Source organism: Bufo bufo, chromosome 3 (assembly GCF_905171765.1).
Source record: "Bufo bufo chromosome 3, aBufBuf1.1, whole genome shotgun sequence".
Lineage (NCBI taxonomy): Eukaryota > Metazoa > Chordata > Amphibia > Anura > Bufonidae > Bufo > Bufo bufo.
In genome coordinates this window covers 618,450,291-618,469,500 of record NC_053391.1, presented here as the reverse complement: position 1 = coordinate 618,469,500, position 19,210 = coordinate 618,450,291, and the positions used below count along the sequence as shown (strand labels likewise).

Below are 19,210 nucleotides of genomic sequence, written 5' to 3'. Positions count from 1 at the left end.
ACCCCCAGAAGGAGAGCGCAAGCAGCCCTCAGAAGTTAACCCACAGACCCATGGACAGAGGAAGGTTAACCCCGGCAGCGCTGCGCTGAAGGAAGGGAAAGGAGAGCGTAGGCAGCGCTCATTTGGCTGAGTATTAACCACTACCCTATATTAACCCCATGCAATCCCTTATTATCCATTCCCTATAGCCCTGCATTCTTCCCTGATCCCTATTCATTAACCCCTGCAATAACCTTGCTGCAGTTTATCCCAGGACCCCTGCATATTTACACCTGGACCTTTACCCTGCAGCATACCTGCCATACCCTAGTAAACCTACATTGATGGTAACTCACTAGGGACAGTGTGTAGTCAGGTGGATGGGCATAGCTAATTACGTGTGTATGTAAGTGTAATGTATAGCTAGTTTGTGGGGTGGAATATTATATTGTGCTGTGTGTAGTGTAGTTAGGTGTGTATTGTAGTGTTGCTGATATTACTGTGTGCGACTATAAGTATACAGTCAGGTCCATAAATTTTGGGACATCAACACAATTCTAAAATTTTTGGCTCTATACACCACCACAATGGATTTGAAATGAAACGAACAAGATGTGCTTTAACTGCAGACTGTCAGCTTTAATTTGAGGGTATTTAAATCCAAATCAGGTGAACGGTGTAGGAATTACAACAGTTTACATATGTGCCTCCCACTTGCTAAGGAACCAAAAGTAATGGGACAGAAAAATAATCATAAATCAAACTTTCACTTTTTAATACTTGGTTGCAAATCCTTTGCAGTCAATTACAGCCTGAAGTCTGGAACGCATAGACATCACCAGACGCTGGGTTTCATCCCTGGTGATGCTCTGCCAGGCCTCTACTGCAACTGTCTTCAGTTCCTGCTTGTTCTTGGGGAATTTTCCCTTCAGTTTTGTCTTCAGCAAGTTAAATACATGCTCAATCGGATTCAGGTCAGATGATTGACTTGGCCATTGCATAACATTCCACTTCTTTCTCTTAAAAAACTCTTTGGTTGCTTTTGGAGTATGCTTTGGGTCATTGTCCATCTGCACTGTGAAGCGCCATCCAATAAGTTCTGAAGCATTGGCTGAATATGAGCAGATAATATTCCCCGAAACACTTCAGAATTCATCCTGCTGCTTTTGTCAGCAGTCACATCATCAATAAATACAAGAGAACCAGTTCTATTGGCAGCCATACATGCCCAAGCCATGACACTACCACCACCATGCTACACTGATGAGGGGGTATGCTTAAGATCATGAGCAGTTCCTTTCCTTCTCCATACTCTTCTCTTCCCATCATTCTGGTACAAGTTGATCTTGGTCTTATCTGTCCATAGGATGTTGTTCCAGAACTGTGAAGGCTTTTTTAGATGTCGTTTGGCAAACTCTAATCTGGCCTTCTGTTTTTGAGGCTCACCAATGGTTTACATCTTGTGGTGAACCCTCTGTATTCACTCTGGTGAAGTCTTCTCTTGATTGTTGACTTTGACACACACACACCTACCTCCTGGAGAGTGTTCTTGATCTGGCCAACTGTTGTGAAGGGTGTTTTCTTTACCAGGGAAAGAATTCTTCGGTCTTCCACCACAGTTGTTTTCCGTGGTCTTCCGGGTCTTTTGGTGTTGCTGAGCTCACAGGTGCATTCCTTCTTTTTAAAAATGTTCCAAACAGTTGTTTTGGCCACGCCTAATGTTTTTGCTATCTCTCTGATGGTTTTGTTTTGTTTTTTTCAGCCTAATGATGGCTTGCTTCACTGATAGTGACAGCTCTTTGGATCTCATCTTGAGAGTTGACAGCAATAGATTCCAAATGCAAATAGCACACTTGAAATGAACTCTGGACCTTTTATCTGCTCATTGTAATTGGGATAATGAGGGAATAACACACACCTGGCCATGGAACAGCAGAGAAGCCAATTGTCCCATTACTTTTGGTTCCTTAACAAGTGGGAGGCACATATGCAAACTGTTGTAATTCTTACACCGTTCACCAGATTTGGATGTAAATACCCTCAAATTAAAGCTGACAGTCTGCAGTTAAAGCACATTTGTTTCATTTCAAATCCACTGTGGTGGTGTATAGAGCCCAAAATGTTACAATTGTGTCGATGTCCCAATATTTATGGACCTGACTGTATATATTTATATGTCCTTTGATATAGATATATATATTTATAGCACTAATTAGACTGTAAACTTGTTGTTGTGTTAATAAATTCCTTTATTATTCATAATACAGTTTATAGTGTTTTTGGTAGTCGCCGCCGTAGTAGCAGTAGTAAGTCGTATGTAGTTCAGAAATAAAGTAAGGCAATAGAATTAGTTTCTTTCAATGTATAAATAGGCGGAGTCATCAACAGACGACTCACGCCTATATATGAATATTAATTATTGAAATTAACACAAAATATCAATAATTAATATTTCCTTTAACACATACCTCCCAACTTTTGAAAATCGCAAAGAGGGACAATGTATGCTGAAAGGCATCGAAACAATTTTTTTCACACTAGGCCACGCTTCTAACTACTGTACACCCAAAAAATAATAATTACTGACTCGGTCAGAACTGCAGCAGCTGGGGTTCGGTTAGGAGAGTATAAGTTTCTTTATTTTTTACAGCATGTGGAGCCCCTGGGCCGATTTTTTTTTTCTTGCACTTCAATATCCATTTAAATATTAGCTTATAAATCATCGTATTATAGATATTTTAAAGTCCAAATTGCACCAAATAATGAAGTTCTGGTCTAATATAGAGGTAGAAACCGTACAGACACTTTAGTAAGGAGCAATTTAGTAACCGTAATTTATTAATCCACATTTAAGCACTAATTGTTCAGGTTTAAAAGAGGGACATTTAAGGTTCAAAGAGGGATTTGGGTCAAAAAGAGGAACTGTCCCTCCAAAAGAGGGACACTTGGGAGGTGTGTGTCATGTAACAGTGCTTACTGACTGTCAGGGGTTATATATTTACAGACTGTCACATGACTAATGCTATGGATGTTTCAGTGAGGCCATGGATACATTACACAGGACTGATACATGGGCTATACCATTCTACTGCATATAGGGGTCAACTGTCTAATATACAGGTGAAACTCGAAAAATTAGAATATCGTGCAAAAGTTCATTTATTTCATTAATGCAACTTAAAATTAGAATATTGTGAAAAGGTTCTATATTCTAGGCTCAAAGTGTCACACTCTAGTCAGCTAATTAATCCATACCCCCTGAGCAAAGGTTACGTAAGATTGTGACTTCGGGGTTTCATAAGCTATAAGCCATAATTATCCAAATTATAACAAATAAAGGCTTGAAATATCTCGATTTGCATGTAATGAGTCTATCTCATATGTTTCACCTTTTAAGTTGCATTCCTGAAATAAATGAACTTTACACGATATTTTAATTTTTCGAGTTTCACCTGTATGTGTAAGGCTACTTTCACACTAGTGTTTTTACTGGATCCGGCAGGGTTCAGCAAAACCGCTTCTGTTACTGATAATTAAGGATGAGCGAATTGACTTCGGATGAAACATCCAAAGCCGATTCGCATAAAACTTTGTTTCAATACTGTACGAGCGAGCGCCTGGCACTTATGAGCCGAAGTTATTACCTTGCGAAGTCTCACGATACTTTGCATAATAACTTCAGAAATTTATTTATACTGTAAAAAAAACATTTCCGGAACTCAGGTTCGGTTGCGAGTGGGACCATGGATTCGGTCATCCCTACTGATAATACAATCATCTGCATCCGTTATGAATGGATCCGGTTGTATTATCTTTACTATACCCAAGACGGATCCGTCATGAACTCCACTGAAAGTCAATGGAGGACGGATCCATTTTCTATTGTGGCAAATTGTGGCAGAGAAAACAGATCCGTCCCCATTGACTTGCATTGGGCGTCTTGCTCCGCATCCCAGGACAGAAAGCAAACTACAACATATTGCAGATTGCTCTCTTGGTATGGGATAGCAACTAAACAGAATGGAATCTCTTCAGGTACACTCCCCTTTCAGCACTCCTGTCACCTCATCAATCTGGGGGCGTATAGGATGTAGCCAGTGTTTAGCCAGGGCTTTCTGGGCTTGATACAGAACCTTAGCAACAGCAAATTTCACCACTGTCTATTGGGAGGTCATCTATGTAACCCAACAGCCCACGCAGGGGTTTATTAGGAATCTTAAGATCAAACACCATGAGAGGGAATTGATAAAAAAAACGTATATGTTTTGGAACTCTGTGGTGAACAGATGGCACTGTATGGCATCAGTCGGAACCTTTTTGTATACGTTAAATGGATGGGGAAAAAACGTGATGTGAACCCAGCCTTACATGTCTCATTGTCATACAGATAATATACACATTTAACAACCACTGGAATCCAACGATGAAAGCCCACCAGTCCACTAAACTCCCAGGCATAGACTTCCTACACCCAGTGATACCCAAAACCTCTCTACACCTCGGGGAAACATTTCCCATTCTATCCGCTCCTAGGGAGAACAATAAGTCCAAGTATTTTTCAGCAATTTGTTCTCCGGAAGCACTTCTGAAGCATCAGACCACACAGGCTAGCCTTCGCTCCCCGCACCCACTAGTGAGATTTGGAAGCCATCATCCTGTCTCCGGAGCACTGGTTGCCCTTCATTGGTCTGTTTTTGGTAAGTACTGACCACTATATCACTGTATACCTGGAACACACCATAAGACCTGCAGTTTTGGAGATGCACAGACCCGGTCCATTTTATATAACACCCAACCCCATCTACACCAAAGTTGCAATGAGAGTAGGGGCTTCTCAGGAAAGGAAACATTCTTTAAGAGTTCTATTATGAACTAAATTTTTTTGCGTTTTTTTTTTTTTTTTTCAACGATTGAAGTTAAAAGGACAAAAATTGCAACCAAATCTCACACATAGATCACACTATGGTAACAACTGTTCTACAATTACTGCAAAATCTTTAATTCCACATAGTAGAAATGCTCACCTGGTCAGTGATATAAAAAAAAAAAAGGACAAAAAATAACGGAAACACTAAGACTGCAAATATGGTTACTGTATATAAATCCTTCTAGGAGTACAACTTGGAGCTTGTACGGAGCTGCAGTACACTGTCACTACGAGGCTTAAAGTGGTTGTGCCAGGACTAGAGATAAATCAATTCTAAACAAATTAAGCTCAAGGCAAATTTTTGAATATACGAATTTTGGGGAATTTGATTTAGACACATTTTGAGTAGAGAGAGGGAAAAAAAATCTATAATAACATTTTAAAAGTGAGCAACTAGAGAGAAAAACCATGACTCCTCGGAGACCTCAGAGCATCATACACCATTTTTCAGGCCAATTGGTGCACTTTTGATTCGGTTAGACTTGGAGCAATTCACTCATCTCTAGCCAAGACGTCAGCTTATCCCAGGAACTTTCATGCAAAACTTTTAACGCTAGCTCTAAATATACAAAAGCAAATATGTCAGACTTTGCTATACTTTGAGTTGTATGTACTCACATGCAGCAGCTGCTTGAAGTCCTCGGGCTGTGAAGGTGTGACTGTCCTTTGCTTGCTTTAACCTCTTTTCCATGATGTGTACACGCCTCTTACACAGGAGTGTGTTGTCACCAACACAGATATCATTCACTTTGTTTTAGAGCACCAATGAGAAAGGGGAATTCATTTCTATAGAGACCGCAGTCAATATAGACTCATACACTAACCTTGCAGGAACAGTGTCAGGTGCTACAGAATCACAGTGACATCAATGAGATCAATGGCAGTGACCACGCACATTTTTTCAAACTTGCATTCCAAGAGCTATAACTTTTTTGTCATTGTACCTTTATGAGGCCTTATTTTTTGCAGGACAAGTTATAGTTTTTATTGCATCATTTTGGGTATATACAGTCCTGATCAAAAGTTTAAGACCACTTGAAAAATGGAAAAAATCATATTTTACATTGTTGGATCTTAACAAGGTTCCAAGTAGAGCTTCAACATGCAACAAGAAGAAATGAGAGTGAGACAAAACATTTTTTGAGAATTCAATTAGTTGAAAATAACGATTAAACTGAAACAGGCTGTTTTTCAGCTGATCCAAATTTTAGGACCACATGCCTTTAAAAGGCCAAATCTGTACAAAGATGTGGATTCATTGTCATTTTCTGTCAGGTAGTCACACGTTGTGATGGCAAATGCAAAAAAACTCTCCCTTTTTGAACGTGGTCGGGTTGTTGAACTGCATAAGCAGGGTCTCTCACAGCGCGCCATCGCTGCTGAGGTGGGACGCAGTAAGACAGTCATTTGGAATTTCTTAAATGATCCTGAGGGTTATGGAACAAAAAAGTCAAGTGGAAGACCCAAAATAATTTCATCAGCACTGAGCCGGAGTATCTAATTGGCTGTCCGTCAAGACACTGGACGATCCTCGACCCAAATTAAGGCCCTTTCTGGTGCTGACTGCAGCCCCATAATCATCAGACGGCATCTGAGACTGAAGGGCTTCAAAAACAAAAAAACGTCTTCAAAGACCTCGTCTCCTTGAACGCCACAGAACTGCTCGTTTGGACTTTGCAAGAGAACACCAAACATGGGACATTCAAAGGTGGAAGAAAGTTTTATTCTCTGATGAGAAAAAATTTAACCTTGATGGTCCTGATGGTTTCCAACGTTACTGGCATGACAAGCAGATCCCACCTGAGATGTTTTCTACGCGCCACAGTAGAGCTTTTTTTCTTCAGTGGAACAATGGAGCTTCAGGAAGTGCAGGGGCGTCAAACGGCCGCTGACTATGTCCAGATGTTGCAGAGAGCATTCCTCATGACTGAGGGCCCTCGTCTGGGTTTTTCATCAGGACAACGCTACAGTACACAATGCCCGCAGGACAAGGGACTTCTTCCAGGAGAATAACATCACTCTTTTGGCCCATCCTGCGTGTTCCCCTGATCTAAATCCAACTGAGAACCTTGGGGAAGGATGGCAAGGGAAGTTTACAAAAATGGACAACAGTTCCAGACAGTAGATGGCCTTCGTGCGGTCGTCTTCACCACTTGGAGAAATGTTCCCACTCACCTCATGGAAACGCTTGCATCAAGCATGCCGAAACACATTTTTGAAGTGATAAACAATAACGGCAGGGCTACTCATTACTGAGTTCATGTTTGGAAGTTGGATTTCTGTTTTGGGGGGGGTTTAGTTTTTTTTTGGAGGCGTGGTCCTAAACTTTTGATCAGCTGAAAAACAGCCTGTTTCAGTTTATTCGTTGTTTTCATTAAATTGAATGCTCAAAAAATGTTTTGTCTCCCATTTCTTCTTGTTGCATGTTGAAGCTCTACTTGGAACCTTGTTAAGATCCAGCTATGCTAAATATGATTTTTTGCCATTTTTCAAGTGGTCTTAAACTTTTGATCAGGACTGTATAATCATTGATTAACACCAGCTATCTGTCTTAAACCCCCTTTGTGTACACAGTAAAAAGGCGTATTGGTGGTCACGAAGGGGTTAAAGGCCACACATTTACATTATGCAGCCGGGAGCAGAAACTAGAAATGCAGGTTTCTCATTTTACCATACAGACAACTAGTTATGGTATGTGGCTGATATTGGGAGGGTGGATGTAATGCAGCTCAGCTTCATTCACTGACAGTTAACACTAGGACAAACGATGCCTGTTACCTACAAGACGGTTGGGGACCTCTGCCACAGAAGCAGCCCTGTGGGTCCATGTAAGGCTTGTCACTATAAGGCCTCATGCACACGACCGTGACGTGTTTTGCGGACCCCATGTGCAATTTTCAGAACCGAACGGGTCATCCAAAATAGATATGTATATTCTTGTCCGCAAAACGGACAAGAATTGGACATGCTCTTTTTTTTTTTGCGGAGCCACAGAACGGAGCAACGGATGCGGACAGCACACGGAGAGATGTCTGCATCTTTTATGGCCCAATTAAAGTGAATGGGTCCACTTCCGAACAACGGTCGTGTGCATGAGGCGTAAAACTGTAAACCTCAGCGATCACAATCGGCAGCAGGGATTGTGGCACCTCAAATATGAAATGGCTGAGATCAGAGGTTTCTCTGGCCATCAACAGTGATCGCTGTCAAGAAATGCTGTGTCTGAGTGATCATAGTACCTTGTATTAAAGGGACACTTTTATTAGAAAGGGATTTTTTTTTTAAACTCAATATTCATAGAAAACTAAATTTTAGAGATTCTTTGGCTGTTTTTTTATTTTACAAATACTATCATATTGTCCTTTTGTAGCAGGCAGAACAGAGAGATAACACTCCAATATAGATAAGGATCCCACTGTTATTTTATTGCTACTGTGATGGTAAGATCTGTTAGTATAATAGTACATCAGTGGAATTTGGATAACAGTATGACAGCTGCATTGATCTCTTGAAAGACCTAGATAAAGATGCCCACAGAAGTGCGTTGCACTTATAAGCGCAATGTGTGACTGTCACGGCTGTGTCACGGTCTCTGTGTTGTTCGCCGTGACACGTTTGCCATGCATGCTGGTTGCAGGTGGCAACGGGCGATGTTGCAGAATGTGTGCACTCTGCCACTTATTTCCTGGTGCCTTCCCTGTCTGGTGTGCGTGGGGTTAAGGTGTGGATCTAGGTGTGTTCTGGGTGTGGCCTCATGGCTCTACTTATTCTGGTGCTGAGAGCTTGAGGTCAGTTGTACTCCAGCCTCTGTTAGTGCTGGAGCTATGCTACTGTCCTAGGTGTTCCATCTGCCCAGTCCTTGAGGGCCACCTAGTGAGACATCGATGTCATCCTATGTCTTCTACCTTCCTATTCTATGTTTGGTGTGGGTTTATGTTCAGGGTGTGTTGTTATGTCTAGTCTTGTGTTCCATGTCTGGTCTGTTTCGTGTTTATAGTCCAGAATGGCTGCTAGACATTTCCCCTGTATGTTTGTGCCTTCAGAAGAGGTCTCCAGGGTACCCCAGAGTGGGAACAAGTCAGTAAGCAGCTCTGCCTGGTGCCACCACGCATCCTATCCACATGGGGGTCCAGGTAGGTTTTGGTGCTGGTGTTTCATCCTGTGGCTCTGGCAGGTAAGTGCTTGTTGTTCCGGTGTGTTGTTGTATCACTGGGTTCTTACCTGCCAATCCAATTGCTGTTCACTGTCTTCCCTTTTCCTTGCTGCTAGGCCCCTGGAGACTCCCGTTTATTCGTGTTGTTGAGGAACAGGTCATCTCTAGTTCCTGACCTTTATTACAAGGATCATCAGGATGTCTCAGGGTCCTAGGTTCCTGTGTATGAGCCCACCTACTATCTGGGTCCGCTCATACGGTTAGGAATCAGGGCCAGGATTAGGGTGGCCTTCGGAGGTGATCTGTTCCCTTATCCCGGCTTCCAGGCCTAGTAGCTGCACCGTTTACCCACGGTGTTTGGTGGGGAGTTTCCCCCAACTCCCCACCTTGACAGTGACGCTCTAATTGAGTCACTCAGCTCCTTCGCTTGGCCAAATAAAGCGTGTATGTGGAAGTCGACAGACATTCAAGGTGTATGAGCACCCGAAAGGGAATGTGTCATCAGAAAATGACATACACTGCGTGCAGAATTATTAGGCAAATGAGTATTTTGACCACATCATCCTCTTTATGCATGTTGTCTTACTCCAAGCTGTATAGGCTCGAAAGCCTACTACCAATTAAGCATATTAGGTGATGTGCATCTCTGTAATGAGAAGGGGTGTGGTCTAATGAAATCAACACCCTATATCAGATGTGCATAATTATTAGGCAACTTCCTTTCCTTTGGCAAAATGGGTCAAAAGAAGGACTTGACAGGCTCAGAAAAGTCAAAAATAGTGAAATATCTTGCAGAGGGATGCAGCACTCTTAAAATTGAAAAGCTTCTGAAGCGTGATCATCGAACAATCAAGCGTTTCATTCAAAATAGTCAACAGGGTCGCAAGAAGCGTGTGGAAAAACCAAGGCGCAAAATAACTGCCCATGAACTGAGAAAAGTCAAGCGTGCAGCTGCCAAGATGCCACTTGCCACCAGTTTGGCCATATTTCAGAGCTGCAACATCACTGGAGTGCCCAAAAGCACAAGGTGTGCAATACTCACAGACATGGCCAAGGTAAGAAAGGCTGAAAGACGACCACCACTGAACAAGACACACAAGCTGAAACGTCAAGACTGGGCCAAGAAATATCTCAAGACTGATTTTTCTAAGGTTTTATGGACTGATGAAATGAGAGTGAGTCTTGATGGGCCAGATGGATGGGCCCGTGGCTGGATTGGTAAAGGGCAGAGAGCTCCAGTCCGACTCAGACGCCAGCAAGGTGGAGGTGGAGTACTGGTTTGGGCTGGTATCATCAAAGATGAGCTTGTGGGGCCTTTTCGGGTTCAGGATGGAGTCAAGCTCAACTCCCAGTCCTACTGCCAGTTTCTGGAAGACACCTTCTTCAAGCAGTGGTACAGGAAGAAGTCTGCATCCTTCAAGAAAAACATGATTTTCATGCAGGACAATGCTCCATCACACGCGTCCAAGTACTCCACAGCGTGGCTGGCAAGAAAGGGTATAAAAGAAGAAAATCTAATGACATGGCCTCCTTGTTCACCTGATCTGAACCCCATTGAGAACCTGTGGTCCATCATCAAATGTGAGATTTACAAGGAGGGAAAACAGTACACCTCTCTGAACAGTGTCTGGGAGGCTGTGGTTGCTGCTGCACGCAATGTTGATGGTGAACAGATCAAAACACTGACAGAATCCATGGATGGCAGGCTTTTGAGTGTCCTTGCAAAGAAAGGTGGCTATATTGGTCACTGATTTGTTTTTGTTTTGTTTTTGAATGTCAGAAATGTATATTTGTGAATGTTGAGATGTTATATTGGTTTCACTGGTAAAAATAAATAATTGAAATGGGTATATATTTGTTTTTTGTTAAGTTGCCTAATAATTATGCACAGTAATAGTCACCTGCACACACAGATATCCCCCTAAAATAGCTAAAACTAAAAACAAATTAAAAACTACTTCCAAAAATATTCAGCTTTGATATTAATGAGTTTTTTGGGTTCATTGAGAACATGGTTGTTGTTCAATAATAAAATTAATCCTCAAAAATACAACTTGCCTAATAATTCTGCACTCCCTGTATTGTTTAAATCATAAAATACTGCAGTTTTCTTAGTGGCCACTAAGCCTAATAATAGGCACCACTTCTCTGTCTGTACAGATTACTTTACTGCAGTTACCTGCTTTTCTGTCATTCTAATCCTGCCTGTATTGATGTCACCTCTGTGTTCAGATAAGACAGGATCCACCATTCACAATAGGTGATTGTCAGAGCTTATCTATTCTTTCCTTGTACAATGACCTCTGCACAGGTCACAGAGCATTGCCTAAAATACTCTCCCATAGAAGTCAATGAGGTCCCCTTCTGTCCATTGTGTCTATGGCGTATGGGGCTGCCATAAAGCAATTTTTCTTAAAGGGGTTGGCCCAACTTGTACATTGGGAGCATATTGTTAGGACTCGAACCTATCTTTAGAACAGAGCCCACAAAGTCAAGGAGGGTGCACCATGCATGTGTAGCCACCCTGTATTCATACATAGAATGACATGGACATGCTGGGTCCTCCAGAAAGAGACACCATCTTTGTAGCCATTCTCCACTTTCAAATTAATGGGTGGTTCTGAAATAGGGACAACCTCTAATAATTCAGAATTCCCTAATATGTTATATGAAAATGACAACCCCTAAAATAGTACTATGAATAAAATGTAAAGCTTCATCCAGTAAAAAAAAATCTAAAGCCCTTCATTGTTCTATTACTGTATTAAGTGGTTTTCCCATCAGCGTATGAGATGATATATTACTAGGATATGTCAGAATTTCCAGATAGGTGTATGACTTTGGCATCCCCAAAATCCACAGAATCAAAGAGGCAGAGTGCTAGTTAAATGATGTGGGTCCTTTGATCCTATTCTCTGCTTCGACAAATTTAATCACTTCAACTAAGCTGTCACGCTGTAGAAAAATACTGCTGAAAGGGCCTCCTGCCACTTTGTTCTCGAGATTGGTGGGGGTCCCACAGGTCATACCACCAATGATCATAAAGTAAAGATATAGCCTGGTTTTATGTCCCTACCAAAGTGGCTAATGATTATCTGAGAGTGAAAAGGAACGGCAACTACTCTACTCATTCTTCTGGATCTCACTGCAGCATTTGATACTGTCAACCACAAACGTCTCCTTAGTATGTTTCACCTATTGGCCTCAAAGACACTGCTCTCTCCTGGTTTTATTATTCAGTGTAACATTTGCCAGCTCTACTTCTTCTCGTCTTCCTGTTGAGGTTCCTCAGGGTTCAATCCTAGGTCCTCTCCTCTTTTCTCTCAGCAGAACCCCTATAGGACAGACCATCAGCAGATATGGTTTTCAATACTTTCTGTATGCTGATGACACCCAACTATATAACTGATCCCATGTCAGGCATTTGACTTTTGAATCCAGCCAACTGGAAGAGGGTCTGCCCACGATCTCCTGATACTGGGGATCATCCAACTGTCTACCCATCGTCCATCAGACTGATTTACTAACTCTAGTAGCTTACCTGGCTTTATTTATTGAAAGAATATACTCATTAGTCCAATCACCATATGACATTCCCTTTCTATGTGTCCTACCAGAGACTAATGATGCCATTCACATGTATTAAATGGTCACCCACTGATAGAGAAATATATGGCTGATCACTGGGGAAGAGAACGACCATTCAGGCCACTTAGTGTAATGTCCACCTCATCAGTTTATGATATGGATGAATTTTAATCAGATAGTACAAACATCTTATATAGGAAGTAGCCACAGACCACACACAGGACAAAGCGTACGTGTTTGAAAAGGTTTTCCATTTATTAACCTTGAAGTGTTAGAAGAATGGCAGTATTATTTTACACAAAGCATTAAAAACTAGTTCATTTATTTCATGATTTCCGTCAATTCCCATGCACATTTGTAGGGCTGGCAGATGGTGGTCAGTACATTATAGTATTTACACACCTATTAAAGGGGTTCCCTGGTAATTTGATATTGATGTCCTATCCTGAGGATATTGTTATCAATATCAGATTGGCGGAGTCTGACTCCCGGGATCCCACGATCAGCTATCCGAGTCTCAGTAAGCACTTAGGCTTCTTCCTATTTCAGTGACATCACTGTATATAGCAAAACTTCATGGCACTATGCCGTCCGTTTGCCGCTGGAAGTCGGGTTCCCACCCCGTCTTGTAAAAAATATAGAAACTCCAGCAATTGAGTTGCAAGAAAGGATATTTTTAATTGGTATTGCGGCTGTGTACAATGTGATGTTTCGGCCATACATTGGCCTACCCATGGATCCTGTTCTGCTTATTTCATATATCTATGCTCCATTAATATGGAGATATTGACCCTTAAGCCCAGCTGGTGACTGAATTACAATATAAAGCCTCATGCACACGACCGTTGTTTTATTCCGTGTCCGTTGTTCAGTTTTTCGTGATTTTCTCCGGACCCATTGACTTTCAATGGGTCCATTGAAAACTCGGCTAATGCACCGTTTGTCATCCGCGTCCGTGGTTCCAGTTCGTCCAAAAAATATAACCTGTCCAATTTTTTTCACGGAAAACGGTTCACGGACCCATTCAAGTCAATGGGACCGTGAAAAAACGCGGAGGCACACAAGATTGTCATCCGCGTCCGCGTCCGTTTTTTTCCTATCATTTGCATGGCAATCTTGACTTAGACTTTTTTTTACTTTCCTTCATGTCTGGTGATCCTCCAAAAATAAAGGAAGACACACGGAAACAAAAACGGAAACGGATCACGGAACAACGGAACCCCATTTTGCGGAACAGAACACAACAACGGTCGTGTGCATGAGGCCTAATGATAATGCTTGGTAATGATGTTGCTCCTGTAATGCTGCTGATGTTCACGGATTATTCATCCGTGTTATGGACATGTGTTATGGACTTCCTTTCATCTGGACAATATACCCCTTAACATGATTCCAGCGGAGGTAGCCCTACTATGGGACCCGACCGAAATGCCTGGATCTAGGACTTATGTCTGATTATTGACTGAAATGCGGATATGATTTATGTCTGGTTATTGACTGACATGTGGATGTGATAACAGAACCTCCTGGATGCCATTCATTATGTATCATGCTTCTCTGGTTTTTTTATCTGTTTTTCCTTCTTTTCATTTTTTCATTTTCTTCATTTGCCATGGTATATTATAAAAATGTATGTAATATTTGATTACACTATTTATTTAGTTTTTTTCTTTTGCTGCAGTCTTATGAAAGCCAATGTTTGGCCGAAACGTCACATTGTACACAGCCGCAATACCAATTAAAAATATCCTTTCTTGCAACTCAATTGCTGGAGTTTCTATATTTTTTACAAGATGGGGTGGGAACCCGACTTCCAGCGGCAAACGGATGGCAGAGTGCCATGAAGTTTTGCTTATATATCTATTCTCCCTGACGGAGTGGAGCACCTGCCATACCATGGCAAGTGGTACATTGTCATTTCAACAGGAGGAGATTTCTGAAATCCTATCCCAAGTCACCCTTTCCGGGGAATTTTTACAAACACCACCTTCTGAATTTAAGGCACGGAACCTAGAGCGAGAATCCCGACGTTTGCTCAATTATGAATTGCACAGCGTGACGATAGCCGAATATTTGAAGGTGAAACGCATCCCGCGAGGGTTACGAATACGCACTAGAACAACGTTCTTCAAATAAAACCATGAATTCTGCAAGAAATTTGAGCAGATACTTAATAAGTGCTCTTTCGACCTGATGACTTTGACTCTCTTATACCTACACAACGCCATCAGCACAACTAAAACACAAATTAATACAATTGAAGAACAATTAACAGCAATCATAACGTCAGAGGACTACAATCAACTTAATGAAAAAAATAACCGCGTCCTTGGCACAGCAACGCAAAGAGGTGGAGGCAACAAAGAGGAGTAAATTTCTCAGGGACACTGAAGACTACAGACAAAACCGGGTCTACAGATGGCCAGATGTCACCAACAACCGATCAAACTACGCCAACAAACGGTCATCATCCAGAGATTCAGCACAATCAGGCTCGAGTGGTGACACCCACTTCCAGCACAGATCTGACGACCAACAACAACGATTTCGGGGCAGAAGAGGCCAAAGAGGAGGAGCCAACACCACGACGCGAGGAAATTCTGGTATTACTACAAGATCTCAGGTACAATCATTAGTGATTAACATATCATCACACACACAGGGGCCAGCAGAGATGTCCCTATTAGAAAAAGGACTCTCTTACTGTCCATCTAATCAGTTGGATACATTCCAACTTGATGTAGATTTACAGAGACTATTCAGGAACATTCGACTTAAGGTTCATTTCTCTGGTAACCCTGACAACACCAATAGAGGAGACCCCTTACTCAAACCAGATATATCCATCCGGGATCTTGGTTTGCGCAACAAAAGCCACTTTACACCCCCTAAAACCCAACCTGCTATTGAGACCTTCATTTCTCTTATTCAACGAGACATGTACCAATTCAGGAAGAACTTAGCCATGGGCAAATATAAATTCATGCATAATTTAGAGAATACGGAGAGACAAGCTCTTTCGACTCTCAGTAAGAAGAAAGACCTTGTTCTTAAACCAGCGGATAAGGGAGGAGCTTTGGTTGTCATGGACAAACACAAATACATAGACAAAATACATCGTCAACTCAATAATCATTCTGTATACCTAAAACTATCTAAAGATCCGACTAAATAGGTGACGGAGAAAGTACAATCGGTACTACAACATTACCATGGACTCGGGGTAAATGATGAGTCGGTGGTTACCTTTTTATCAAAATCAAATCCTACTATGCCCGTCATTTACATACTACCTAAAATACACAAGGATCTTCAAAATCCCCCTGGCCGACCTATAGTGGCCTCATCCGATTCTATCCTTTCACCACTATCCATTTTGCTGGAAAAAGTCCTGACTCCCATAATCCGAGGCACAAAATCTTACTTACTGGATACATCCTCCTTCTTAACATTACTTGACAACCTATCCCCACTGTCCAAAAATACATTTTTAGTAACATGGGATGTGGTAAGTCTATACACTGCGTGCAGAATTATTAGGCAAATGAGTATTTTGACCACATCATCCTCTTTATGCATGTTGTCTTACTCCAAGCTGTATAGGCTCGAAAGCCTACTACCAATTAAGCATATTAGGTGATGTGCATCTCTGTAATGAGAAGGGGTGTGGTCTAATGACATCAACACCCTATATTAGGTGTGCATAATTATTAGGCAACTTCCTTTCCTTTGGCAAAATGGGTCAAAAGAAGGACTTGACAGGCTCAGAAAAGTCAAAAATAGTGAGATATCTTGCAGAGGGATGCAGCACTCTTAAAATTGCAAAGCTTCTGAAGCATGATCATCGAACAATCAAGCGTTTCATTCAAAATAGTCAACAGGGTCGCAAGAAGCGTGTGGAAAAACCAAGGCGCAAAATAACTGCCCATGAACTGAGAAAAGTCAAGCGTGCAGCTGCCAAGATGGCACTTGCCACCAGTTTGGCCATATTTCAGAGCTGCAACATCACTGGAGTGCCCAAAAGCACAAGGTGTGCAATACTCACAGACATGGCCAAAGTAAGAAAGGCTGAAAGACGACCACCACTGAACAAGACACACAAGCTGAAACGTCAAGACTGGGCCAAGAAATATCTCAAGACTGATTTTTCTAAGGTTTTATGGACTGATGAAATGAGAGTGAGTCTTGATGGGCCAGATGGATGGGCCCGTGGCTGGATTGGTAAAGGGCAGAGAGCTCCAGTCCGACTCAGACGCCAGCAAGGTGGAGGTGGAGTACTGGTTTGGGCTGGTATAATCAAAGATGAGCTTGTGGGGCCTTTTCGGGTTGAGGATGGAGTCAAGCTCAACTCCCAGTCCTACTGCCAGTTTCTGGAAGACACCTTCTTCAAGCAGTGGTACAGGAAGAAGTCTGCATCCTTCAAGAAAAACATGATTTTCATGCAGGACAATACTCCATCACACGCGTCCAAGTACTCCACAGCGTGGCTGGCAAGAAAGGGTATAAAAGAAGAAAATCTAATGACATGGCCTCCTTGTTCACCTGATCTGAACCCCATTGAGAACCTGTGGTCCATCATCAAATGTGAGATTTACAAGGAGGGAAAACAGTACACCTCTCTGAACAATGTCTGGGAGGCTGTGGTTGCTGCTGCACGCAATGTTGATGGTGAACAGATCAAAACACTGACAGAATCCATGGATGGCAGGCTTTTGAGTGTCCTTGCAAAGAAAGGTGGCTATATTGGTCACTGATTTGTTTCTGTTTTGTTTTTGAATGTCAGAAATGTATATTTGTGAATGTTGAGATGTTATATTGGTTTCACTGGTAAAAATAAATAATTGAAATTGAATATATTAGTTTTTTGTTAAGTTGCCTAATAATTATGCACAGTAATAGTCACCTGCACACACAGATATCCCCCTAAAATAGCTAAAACTAAAAACAAACTAAAAACTACTTCCAAAAATATTCAGCTTTGATATTAATGAGTTTTTTGGGTTCATTGAGAACATGGTTGTTGTTCAATAATAAAATTAATCCTCAAAAATACGACTTGCCTAATAATTCTGCACTCCCTGTAAACATCCATCCAACACTCGAAAGGCTTAAACGCAGCTCGTAAGTTACTCTCCTCACAGGACATACAACCCAGTTTAATTGACTTTTACATAGATTTACTTGAGCTTGTTCTTTTGAATAATTTTTTCCTTTTCCAGGACAACTACTACTTACAGCAGCAGGGTAACGCTATGGGGTCCAATGTAGCGCCTCCCTATGCAAATTCCTACATGGCAGACTTTGAAGAAACCTATGTCTACCCACACTCACATTTCTGTACACAGGCATTAACATGGAAGCGTTATATTGACAACATTTTCTGCATAAGGGAGGGCACATTGGACTCCTTGCTCGAATTTCACACATTCCTTAATTCCATCTACCCAGAACTGCAATTTACCATTCACTATCACTCTGATTCAATTAATTTCCTAGATACTATGTGTCACGACCGCTATCCCAGCAGCAGTCGTGTTGCACCAGACGGAGGAAAAGGGGGACCCTTATGTACGGATGGGAATAGTATGGCCACCCCTGACTAACCCTAAGCTGGCACCTGTCTGCCCTGATACCCTAGACGGGGTGTGAACCCGTGCGGCGAGCAGGATGCCTAAACCCTCAGTCACCCTAACAAGCCTAGAGTGGGGAAAGGCCGATGGGAGCACTAGTCACCATCACTCATGTCTAGGAGAACAGCAGGGGAAGACAGCAACAAACAAACTATAGCAGAGATAGACTTATCCAGTCACGAGCAGAGAAGGCGATCCCAATCACGACAGTCCACACCGGACAAGAGCTCCACAGCAACACCATCAAACGATCTCCTTCAAAGGTCAGAATAGAACTGGAAGTAAGGACTATATCTGGCAATGACTGCAAGTGAAACTGAAACTAATATAGTAGCTGGGAGTGGCAGACAGGACTCACCTGAGAAGGATGCCTACAAACTCCCAGTCAGGACAAAAAGGTTCACAAGGCAAAACCCGGATGACATACCCTGAACCATGGAGCAAACTCACAAGCTATCGCGAGTAGCAAGTCGCTGCGACCTTCTCCTCCCAGACCTGTCTGGATCAGTCACAGTCGTGACACTATGGTCACTAAACTATCTACCGGTGCCCTTACTACGGATCTGTACAGAAAATCAACAGATCGGAATAACCTGTTGCACTTCTCTAGTTTTCATTCCTCAAACACTAAAAAGTCACTTCCGCATTCCCAATTTGAACGTATACGCCGCATAGTCAAAACAGCCCCTCTTCAACAAACTAGAATAATAGAAATGAAACAGTGATTCCTAGCGCGAGGCTATCCACAACACCTTCTCCATGAAACAGTTAAATCCAGATCAGACAAACAGACAGGAGTAACTAATAGGATACCCTTTGTTCATACCTTCCACCCGAGTGCCAATAAGATAATCAATAGTATTAGGAACCATTGGCCCATTCTACAAAAGGCCTACCCAGACATTGCCGAGTTTAAAAATCCGATACTGTCTT

General features: G+C 42.0%; 1 protein-coding gene across 1 annotated transcript in view; it reads right to left on the bottom strand.

Annotated features, from left to right (window-relative positions):
- Positions 1-5,597, bottom strand: part of LOC120993976 (stomatin-like) — a 46,057-nt gene extending 40,460 nt beyond the window's left edge. Inside the window, exon 1 of the mRNA XM_040422435.1 lies at positions 5,525-5,597. Within this exon, the coding sequence (XP_040278369.1) occupies positions 5,525-5,597 (73 nt within the window). The remainder of the gene's footprint in view (positions 1-5,524) is intronic.
- Between the last annotated feature and the right edge of the window lie 13,613 nt (positions 5,598-19,210).